At 40.2% G+C, this 11,590-nt stretch overlaps 1 protein-coding gene and 1 pseudogene across 1 annotated transcript; both read left to right on the top strand.

Moving 5' to 3' along the window:
* The first annotated feature begins 2 nt into the window (after positions 1-2).
* On the top strand, positions 3-2,019 carry LOC126394211 (uncharacterized; annotated as a pseudogene).
* A 459-nt stretch (positions 2,020-2,478) lies between these two features.
* LOC126394112 (arrestin domain-containing protein 3-like) lies at positions 2,479-11,372 on the top strand. Its single transcript, XM_050050730.1, has 6 exons — positions 2,479-2,803; positions 4,929-4,986; positions 5,071-5,218; positions 8,928-9,024; positions 9,143-9,399; positions 10,358-11,372. Exons 1-6 carry the CDS (start codon positions 2,560-2,562, stop codon positions 10,625-10,627), a joined length of 1,074 nt encoding a protein of 357 aa, XP_049906687.1. The 5' UTR covers positions 2,479-2,559; the 3' UTR covers positions 10,628-11,372.
* Positions 11,373-11,590: the final 218 nt, after the last annotated feature.

Here is an 11,590-nt window from a genome sequence, read left to right on the forward strand (position 1 = left end):
GCATGGTGGATTTCTCAAGAGGATATGCTATCATGGATGTCATCGTTGACAAGAAGGCCTATGCCCCAGGTAATAATATTCCTCTTCAAATATGGTCAATCAAACACATTCACTGATATCTTCAGCTGAAGGCAGATACTGAAAAACATTTTTTGTTAGTGATGGCTGACGAAGGCAGATACTGAAAAACATTTTTTGTTAGTGATGGCTGACACAGCCATGCAAAATAGCAAACTATTTTAATGACACTGCGATATATATATTTTTTTACCTTACAGACATTTTGACGTGTGATTTTTGGAGAAGCACTAATAACATGATTAACAGCTGTGTGCCATTTAGATATATCTGTTCATGTGCCCCAGTTTGGTGCATACTGGCTGACACCTGTGCTCTTGACAAGTTTAAATGTCTGCCATGATGAAATGGTCTGTTGTCAGTGATGGTTTTAGTAGGGCATGAAAAAAGGGGTTGATGGAAATTTGGGTAACATTTTAGGGGGTTATAAACACCATAGTTGAACATCATAGTCATTGTGGTTAGATTGTACTTTCAAATAACATGCATGGAATGATAAATGGGTGGGGTTTAACATTCTATTGTCTTTCTTATAGGTGAAACAATGGTGATTGTTGCAAAGATCAACAATTCCTCATCCAGAGGGATGACACCCAAATTCAGACTAGTCCAGGAAGTGGTGTACCATGCCAACGGCAGTTTCAGACGTCAGGATAGCGTTATCCACCGACTGGTTGACCAACGTATTGAATCTCGAACACATAAGGATGTCAGGTGTACAATATGGATTCCTGATGATCTGCTGCCAACAATCCAGAACTGCAACATCATCTCAGTGACGTACCATTTAAAGGTATGCAAGAGTGTGTCTTTATGGTAAAGCACAGTCAATTAAGTCCACTGACAGTGATTGTTTAAAAAAGATGGTTTTGTAAAACTGTTGACCCATAGATATTAATTTTCCAAATTGATTGTCAGATATTCTCCTGCTTTTCTGTTTTAAAAGTAAAGCATACTGTGCTAATGAGGCTGTCATATTTTCTCTCAGGCGTATCTGGACATCAACTTTGCTTCTGATCCAAAGATCATTTTCCCAGTGGTCGTTATTCCACCAGACCTTGCTCCTGGCCCTCAGCCTCATGAGGCTGCATGTCCAAACCCAAGAGCCCGAAGGTAATTAGGACCACTACGTGTGTACCCAGGTAACCCACCTGTGTATGCTGGGTCACCAGGCATGTATTCTGCCCATCCGGCACACATGAGTGAGGGCTACAGTAACCCAGTGCCACAGCAGCCTTCTCCGTATGGATCTTTTTTATCTTCATCATCGTCTCCTGTACTTCACCCTCCACCCACTGCCCCAGCATTTCAACCACCCCCTCTGCCCCACAGCTCCACCCATCCCTCCTCCTCCACCCTTTCACGTATCCCCAACTGCTCCTGCATACAACCTGCTGCCTTCTGCACCAATGATGAACACAGACTTCCTGTCACAATCGGATGAAGCTCCTCCAGCATATTCGCTCCTCTTCCCATCTTCTGCTCCTGACGAACCTGATGCAAAATAATACAATGTCTTTAATACTTCATTCACTAATACTTCAATGCAATAATTGCTGTGTGCATGTGGACAATATGCAAAAATGGGGCTTTTTCATTGTGTGAATGTTTTCAGGTCAGTTCAGGTTGATAATTGGCTTCGTCCAGCTGCTCAAACCTCAGCCATCAGGATACACTGTGTATTTCATGTGCCTTGGTCAACTCAAGTGTCTTACACTGATTTGAACTTTATTATAGGTGTTATAGTTGTCTATAGTTAAGTGTAAGTTTGGATGTTAGCTGAAAGAGACTGGACAACATCTACTGTATCAAGAAAAAGGTTTTTAAGTGTTTTTTATAAGTGTTTTTTAATGCCAAATACATTACAACTACTTCTGTCTATTTTGTTACAAAATACTTACAAACTGCCAGTGTCTTCTCTAACTTGGAGACTTGAATAAAGAACTATGAGGGAAAGTTTCTCTGACAGTGTGAGTGTGAATACTTTGTTATAACTTCTTAATTCCTTTGTATGTTTTCATTTCTACAAGACAAAGTAGCACACTTCTCTGCAAACAACCTCAACCTCCAGTATATCAAAGACATATCTTTTTATTTCTTTTGTCGTTTTAGTTAGATGACTTGAAGTTATACCAGCATGATGTTAAACACATTGTAAAGAGGAGGGGCTTATGGGCGTACACTTGGTAAGTTGCCTTGAACTTAGATTTATTTTGTAAATCTGAATTGCTTGTTAAGCATTGCGCGGTTGCGACATCCAGAATGCGCAAAAGTAGGCTACGTTGTAACCTATAGCTAAGTGTTTTAACTGTCAAACCCGAGGCAGTATTGGGGTTTTTCGTGTGACGTCAATATCCGGGCGGACCCGCACTCAGTTCTCACATCGAGATAACAGGACTGTCACAAACACACACAGCAGTTAGTGGATCCTACGCACCGTGTAGCCACAAGTAACAGTAACAGAGCGCCGAGAGACTTAAAATGCCGCGGCTAAAGGACTTTAGAGTAACTTATGAAGCTATCAACGAAGAGGGAACTTTTTCTGAGGGAGATACAATCACGGGCTCAGTGACTTTCACTCTGTCCAAAGACACCAAAGTGAAGGGGCTGGTGGTGAAAGCCAAAGGGGACGCGAACGTGCGCTGGACGGAGGACCAGGAGTCATACAGTGCGCGCAGGAGATACTTCAAAGTCAAAGAGTTTCTGATCCCAGAAAATGCGAAGGGTAAAGATGTGCTGGCCTTTGATTTGCTCACAAATAGTAACATTTGGATGTCATTTTGTTCTTTTACAGTCATGGGCGTTAGTTTGATAAGATGAAAATGTTAATCTCACGACACGAGACGCTACGACGAGTTTTTTTTTTAATATATATATATATATATATATATATTGGATTTTCACAATTAACTTGACATACACATTAATGAGGGATTACATGCCCACATCCACAGAGAAAAGGAGAGACAAAACCAAGAGGAACAAAAACTGAAAGGAGAAAAAAAACAGAAGAAAAGATAATGATAATAAATAAAAATAAAATTATTACCCTGCATTTCCTATTAAGCTGTTGCGTTGAATATTACATTTTCTTATATACTTCATTGACCTTTACAAGTATTCAACTTCTTGATAGGTGACTTTCAAGAAATTCAATGAATTGTCCCCATAGCTTAAAAAAGCTCTGTATTTTCCCCTTGGTGGCATAAGTCAGTTTCTCCATGGCCAGAACTTTGGAAAGGCTTTTAAACCAGTGAGCTCAGTACTCTTCCAGGAAATTGCTATACAGTGTTTAGCCTGAAGTGAGCACAAAATGACAATCTTTTTATTCGCACCTGACACTCCTAACTGAGTTGGAAATAGTCCTAGGATAAATACCTGAGGGCAAACAGGCAGTTTGACAGAAATAATATCAGATATAGTTTGAATGATGTTTCCCCAGAATGTTTTAATTTTGGGGCAACTCCACAGGCAGTGTAATAATGTGCCTTCTTCTTCACTGCATTTAATACAGAAATCAGAATTATTGTTATCAAAGCAATGTAACAGGGCAGGAGTTATGTATGTACGCATAATCCATTTAAATTGTAACAATTTCAATCTTGTGTTAATAGTCTGACTTTGTGCATTTTGACAAACTGTCTTCCAGTCAGCTTGAGAGATTTCTGCATCTAAATCGCTAGACCAAGCCAATCTTTTACTATCCGAGGATGCATCTACAATCATTTTATACAGGAAGGATACCTGGCCCCGGCCTTGAAGATGATCTAGTATGGCCTTTTCAAGACTAGACAGAGGGGGTTTATGAGGGGGTTGTTTAGATGCTGTTAGAATGTAATTCCTAACTTGTAGGTATTTAAAGAAGTGTTTTCTCAGGATATTGTAAACTCTTTGCAAATCCTCAAAGCTATAGAGAATATTGTTGTCGTTGTACATGTCCATAACTTTGCTGATCCCTCTCTCTGCCCAGAGTTTAAAGCCAGGGTCACCTCTACCTGATGAAAATCTGTGGTTTCCCCGTATTGGTGTGAAACCTGATATATCTGACATTATGTTTAAGTGTGCTTGCATTTTGTACCACACCTTAATAGTGTTCTTGACAAATGGGTTGTGGGTAGTTTTTAGCAGGTTTTTCAAAGAATCTGCATACAAATAAAGATTTAGGGGTAATAGAGATGTAGTGGCCTTTTCTATAGTAACCCAGGGCACAGAAGCACCGTCCACGAACCAGTACATGGCTGCTCTAATCTGGGCTGCCCAATAGTACCAGAAAACACTACGACCAGTTTAACGGAGCTTAACTTTACTGCTGCATTCTGCCTCACTGAGACTGAGAAACCTGCATCTTGGCTCATTTGCATACTAAATAGTGATTGGGTGTTTACCGGGGGGAGTGTTTCTGCCGACTGCAGACAGTAGATCACACACAGCCGGTACACAGCACGGAGTGGATTGGAGATAGATGAGAAAACTTTTCTGTTTTGTGCCTTTTTTGGCAGTTTTGATTTGAGGGGGCCAGACATTTGTTTAAGGGGGCATTGCCCCCTCTTGCCCCTGCCTATAGCCCATTCTTTATTTAGATGCGTTGTTATAAAGAAATATATTCAGATCTGTTCATGCCTTTATTCCCTTGTTGACAGCAACAAGTAAACACACCTACAATGCATCTTGAATGACTCTTCTTGCTTGTAGGAAGCGTGGTGTGTTATTTATATAACATCTCTACACAGATTCTGCACCCTAATGTTGTTACCAATGAACTAAATTGATCACACATGTACTTCTGGGAACCAGATTAATCATTTGTAAGGTCACTACAGGCAGTGCTATTCACTCTCACTTCTTTGCAGGCACTGCACTTCCTAAAGGAGCTCATCACTTTAAGTTCAAGTGTAAAATCCCACAGGGGTAAGTAGGAATTCCTAGTATGGAATTAGCAGCCTACTTGTTATTGTTTGCCTTTACAAATAACTGCATTGTCCTGGTTTACAGCAACATGCCGTCATCCTTCAAGGGGAAGCATGGAAAGATCGTCTACATGCTTGATGCAAAGATGTCCAGGAGTTGGCGGTGGCCCACTAAAGTACAAGAAGAGCTAAACTTTGTCTCAAAGTCCCTTTCACACCTTGGCCATGTAATGGTAAGTGGGACACTACATATACATATATATATATATATATATATATATATATATATATATATATATATATATATGTATGTGTTTACACACCGATCAGCCAAAACAACATTGATCATTTTGTTACAATGCACCACCCACCAGCAGCAAAATGCATCACGCCACACTGCAGAAACTGCTCAGGAATGGCCTGAGGAACATGACAAAAAGCTCAAGGTGTCGACATGGCCTCCAAATCTCCCACACCCCAATCTGACTAAGCAATCTTGGGATGTGCTGGTACCCTACCTCACAATTGACAATTCTCAAATGATCCGAGACCAAACGCTCCTGGTGCCAGACACCACAGGACACCCTCCAGAGGTCCTGTGTCCATTCCTTGACATGTCAGAGACATGTCCACTCCAGGGAGCCCCACTGTGGATTGGGGGTACCTCTGGGGTATCAGCACATCCCATGGATGCTCACTCAGATTTGGATCTGGGGAATCTGGAAGCCAGGTCGATGCCTCTGGCTTTTTGTTATGTTCCTCGGGCCATTCCTGAGCAGTTTCTGCAGTGTGGCCTGGGGCATTTTCCTGCTGGGGGGGCCACTGTCATCAGGGAGTACCATTGCAGTGAGGGGGTGTTACTTAGCCCACAGCGGTGTTTGTTTGGGTGGGGGCGTCAAGTGGCATCCAAATGAACGCCATGACCAAATGTCTCCCAGCATAACATTGCATTGTAACAAAATGATCAATGTTACTCACTCACTCACCACTGGTAATCGGTGTAATGTTTGACATAAATATATATATATATATATATATATATACATATATACATAGGCCTATGCATCTTTCAAAATCCCTTTGTGCTTGTCAATACATGGTGTGAGTCGTGCATATGTGACACCACCTACTGCTACACCACTTGGATAAACCACGTCATGACCTGAGTCCCTTTTATGAGACTATATTGTCTCAACAAGCACGGGCTGACCTCATGGAACCTTTCATGTGTTTTCAGTATTCTTATTGTACTGTATGATATTTTTCACAGCATGAGTTATTACAGAAAGTGTTTAGTTCATGTTCAAGATGTAATTCTTTGGCCCTGAAAGTTATAAAAGTAGTGTTAAAAAGATAAAGGTATACAAACCCTTAGTATCTGCTAGAGCATTCATTCTGAAAAAACAAACAAACGTTACCACAAATATAAATGTGTCCATTGCAGGTCTTTGCAATTGCAAAATCACATTCCTCTTACTCCCAGTGTTAGTAAACAATATTCTAGCCTATTGGAAAGCTTACTCATTAGCACAGCCTACCAATTTAGCAGGCTAACTCACTAATAACTAGTCTTATTGGCAAGTTTACTTGTTAGTATAGCGGATCTAGTTAGCGACCTAACTCGCTAACCCTGCAGTAGCTTATAAGGATTTTGTTCAGTGTTAATGAGAATTTTGTTCAACTGCACTAACTCTAATGTGGAAAACTTAGGTTAGCTCTGATAGCTGCTTAGCACAATGCTTTAAAACACAACCAGAATTATTATCAGGGCCTGGGATTTTCCGTGGGTTACATCCTCCGAGGAGTTCAAAGACTTCTGCCTCCTTGATAGTTAAGTTTGATGTGGCGGTCTCAGCACTGCTGCCACTCCCAAAGTGACAGAAGAAGGTGCGGAGCTGATTTGCCATCTTCAGTCCCTCATCATCGTGCAGGACAAGGGTATGGTTTCCCCGGCCCTTGTATGGATTTTGTCATTGTTTTAATTCCCTGCCATGCCTATCTGGGATTGCCAGAGGCCAGAGAGGCCTCTAGCAGACACTTTACCCTGGTTGTTAATATCAGGGCTACTAAAGACCTCCCATAATGTGCAGTCAAAACATCCCTGCAGATATAATTACCTGTAGAAGGTCATCAATAAATTGCTTTGCCATGCCGACATGCCAGAATGACTCTCATACACTCACTCTCCATTTGTAAATGGAACAACCACTGGTCAACCAAGGTGTGTTTCACTTCAAACTGGTTGACAAACTGACGTTAGACTTTCTGATTTATGTTAGGGTTAACCAATTTAATGTTAATTTTACCAAGCTCTCCATACATAGCATTGAGGCTTGTTTACCAAGGAAAATATTAACTGCTTTACCTGCTAGTGTAAAGTTAGCTTGTTAACAGCTAGGTGAGGTTTGCTAGACGGTCAATTCCATACAATATTTTAATGATATGGGACACGTTATACCATTCTAATGTCAGTATGACTGGATAGTGAAAATTAAAAGTAGTAGAGTATGTTACATTTACAGCTAATGGAACTCATGGTGGGAAAACTCAAAGGTGTGCATCCTGTGCACAGAGTAAGCAGAGCTGAGATGGTCACAGAGCTCGCTGAAGGAAGCACTGCTATAACCACCTGATATAACCACCTCCATCCGGGTGAAACCACATGTTTCACAGAGACACTTACATTCACCTCATGTTTGCAGAAGAACAGAAAGAAAGACTTTTTAAAAGTCCCTGTGTGTTCAGCTCCTTTGTACTTTTATGTGTAGAACTTTGTCAGCAGCTTGTCTTCAATACAAGCAAGTCCACTACCAAAGAGAGGAAGAGTACAAGCAGAAACAGCCACAGTGAGAAATTAGATAAAGAGCTGCAGACAACAGGCTCTTACTGCACCTCTGCAAACAGCTCATTTCAAGCAGGTAAACTTCCTCTTTTATCTGCAGTGCTGCGTGATGGAAAAACACTGCAAAACATGGCAATACTCACCTTTTTAACAATGTGGGGAACCATTGTCTGACTTTTTTAGAACTTTACAGTTAAATTGGGCATTTTACAGCATTTTGAAACAAAAATCTCCAATAAGGGTTTCTCAGATTTTTGACAACTGAGAGCCACTTTAGAGAGTCAGCGTATGAATAGGGCTGCACTGTTTTTTCTTAAACTTTTTTTATGACATATTATACTATGACATTTATCATATACTTTACTATGGCTTTTAAAGACATTTTTATGACATACTTGGCAAAAGTAAAACAATCCACAGTGATATAGCTATCATAACACTCATAGTACATTCTAGTTTTCCACTTTTTAATACATTCAAAACTACTGAAATAGAGACACAGCACATTAATTGTACCTACCCACAGTGGTTGAACAGCGACTTCTGCTGGGGTACGGCAATGTCACTTGCACAAGCCATAAGCAGAGCTGCAGTACACTGCAATGCTAGAACAAGTAGTAATAATAATGGCAATTTCTTAGGTTCATGTATGGTTATGATTACATTTGCTAATGATTATTTCAGACTGTGCATGGTTGTCTTTCATAGCATATGTATTTTGTCAGTATTTTGAGGGGGACATTTTGAGTGGAACAGCCCGCTGCCTTTAAGATTCATCATCTCAAGACTAGCATGTTATCAGTAGACACACCTTCAAGGGAGTAGCCCTGTTGTAGTGGAGACACAAATCCCTGTTGTTGGGCTGATGTGTGGAGTCAAACCGAGTCAAGCCAAGCCAGCACATACAGTATGTATGGAAAAACTTTGTCAGGGAGGATTCATCACTAGATGTTAAAGAAAACATTTTTTATGGTGTTAATCTGGACAAGGTTAATCCAAAGGTTAACAGGAAGATGACAGTATTTTCTCCTGAACTTTGAATTTCAGCTGCACGAGTAGCTGCACTGATATGGAATATTTGTTTGTATGATTTGTTCTAGTGTCCCCAGTCTGGTTCAGTGGATAAAAAGACGGGGGTTTTCACCAAAGGACAGATCCGCATGTCTGCTGATATTAACAGAAAGGTTTGCTCTCCAGGTAAAGTCACTCCAGCGTACATACATTATGTGTATTGTATAATATTTGTTATTGTGTGATGGCATTATTTCATTAAAAAAACTGTGCATATTTACATTTTATAATTTGTTTTTGACAGGTGACACTCTATCTGTTGTTGCCAAAATCTGCAACTCCTCTTCCAAAAAAATGAAGCCCAAATTCAGTTTACATCAGAACATAGTGTACCGTGCCAACGGCTCCACTAACACCAATGACAAAAGTCTGTGTAAAATGGTTGGAGAGACTATCAAAGAGAACTCAGAGGAAACTGTGCCCTGCCAAATAAAGATTCCTGATGATGTCGTCCACACTCTCACAAACTGTGAAATCATCTCCGTTGAACATTACCTCAAGGTATGTAACAATGTAACAATGTTATTACGTCAACTCAGAAATGAAGTAACTGTTTTTGTTCACAAATAGTGGTGGTTAACTGTAACACAGACAATTCTTGGCTTTCATCACAACCTTCAACAATCATGAGAAATATGAAACAACATAACAGCACAGCAGCTTATTAAAAATACTTTATAATGCAAAGTTCAGACCAAAGACTGGCCAGTTGAAAGAGGCAACTACTACCACAACATTCTGAAATCCTGCCAGTCCACACCAATGCAACTAGATCTCTATGCAGCAACTCTCTGTACTTCTGTTCTGATTTCCAGCTTTTCAGGCTCATTTTGTGGCTGAATATAATTTGTAGCTTCTTAAAATATGACTGAGGATAGTGATATTGAGATACTGTCTACAGTTGCATTTGTAGTAGTGAAACAGTGAAAAAACGAATAGAAAACTAGCATCAGATGGACATACTCATAATAAATATGTCACAATAATATAAATAACCAGCACAAATTAATTAGCCCTCCGGCACACCGTGAAGACGGAAACAGAGGGCTCGGTGGGGACGGAGCACCCGCCGCAGCAAGCCCAACACAGACTTCACTACTACTATTCTCATTGATTTCCCATTCTTTTCTATGAGGAAATTTACTGCAGTTTTTTTTTGCAATTTTCGTAAAAACGGCCTGGCGAATCTGAGAGAAGTCATAGCACACCATTCCCAATCATTCCACATTTTGATGTATTTTTTTGCAAATGTGTTGGCTACGCTGTGAGATGACGAGCGTGCCAAAAAATGTAGCAGAAGATTAAGAATATTAACAATAATAATATTCCTTCTGTTGCACAGCAGGCACCCCAATTAATAATATCTATCTGTTGGACAGTACAATCAACTTAGTTATAGTTGCATGAATGACAGTTTGATTCAGATCATTTTACTTCCTCATATGTTTGTGTTTCCCAGGTGTATTTGGACATCAGTTTTGCCTTTGATCCAGAGGTGGTGTTTCCACTCATCATCGTTCCTTCTCGCTTTACCACCCTTTATCCTGATGAGGCTATGGGGCCTTACCCAGCTGGAGCTGCTGGGGGCCCAAGTTACAGCGACTTCCCTCCTCCTGCCTTCCCTGTGGGACCTTATCCTGCACCCGCAGGTCCAAGTGCTTATGGATACCCAGCAGCAGATCCTACTCAATATGCAATCACAACAAACAACAATAATCCGTGGCCATAGCAGACCATTCAATATGGTTTTTCAACTGCATCTTCATCTGCAATCCAGCATCCTGGCCCTACTGCTCCACCTCTGTCTAAACAGGGAGAAGAACCTCCATCTTATATGTCCCTTTTCTCATCTTTTTAGGACAGTTTTGGTAGGGTTAGGTAGGTTGGTAAATAGCTGAGCTTCAAGCAATCTTTACAAAAAAAAAAAAAATCCTGCTAGATTATGAAGGCTTCTGAGGTATTTATAATGCTGTAAAGTATTTGCTGTACACAAATGCAAAGCTGCATTCTCTATTTCCACTTTTTTAACATTTTGTACGGTTATGTCATATGTGTAAAAAATATTTAATATATGTACAGTGTGCGCTCTGTGCAGTACCAAAGTGACCTGTCTGTGCCCCTCCTTCATTTCACTGTGGGGGTGGGGCAGTTCAGTTGTTCCAGATTTCCAGTAGTTAGACCAATAAAGCCAAAACAGGTTTGATTACGTTTGTTCTTGGCTGTTGTGTGCATCCATTGACCTGTAAGTAAGTTATGTCACATAACCTATGAACGTGGTATATGTGTATTGATCCCTTTTTAGACAATCCTTGCATCCTTTTCAGTTCGGCTATAGCTGCTAATGCTAATTAGGCCCACTTAAAGGTTCTGTATGTAACTTTTTACATGTTTTAATCACTTGCTGTTGCAAAAGGGTGAAAGGATTGTAACTTAAAAACCAAGACCTTCCTCGATTTCCTTTGTTACATATAAAAGCCTGAAGACTGAAGTTCTGTTTTTTGTTCTTTTAACTTTTTTAAATGCCAAATACATTTCAACATCTGTCTATTTTGTTACAAAATACTCAAACTGCCAGTGTCTTCTCTGACTTGGAGACTTGAATGAAGAACTATTATGGAAAGTTTTTCTGTCAGTGTTAGTGTGAATACTTTGTTATAACTACTTAAGTCTGTTATATGTTGGATATTACCCA

This window comes from Epinephelus moara, chromosome 8 (genome assembly GCF_006386435.1).
Source record: "Epinephelus moara isolate mb chromosome 8, YSFRI_EMoa_1.0, whole genome shotgun sequence".
NCBI lineage: Eukaryota > Metazoa > Chordata > Actinopteri > Perciformes > Serranidae > Epinephelus > Epinephelus moara.

Bases quoted from the DNA above. Each gene is read 5' to 3' on its own strand.
- LOC126394112 (XM_050050730.1), top strand. From the start codon at position 2,560: ATGCCGCGGCTAAAGGACTTTAGAGTAACTTATGAAGCTATCAACGAA. The intron at 5,219-8,927 runs GTAAGTGGGACA...GATTTGTTCTAG, and splicing joins CACACCTTGGCCATGTAATG to TGTCCCCAGTCTGGTTCAGT. The intron at 9,400-10,357 runs GTATGTAACAAT...TGTGTTTCCCAG, and splicing joins CCGTTGAACATTACCTCAAG to GTGTATTTGGACATCAGTTT.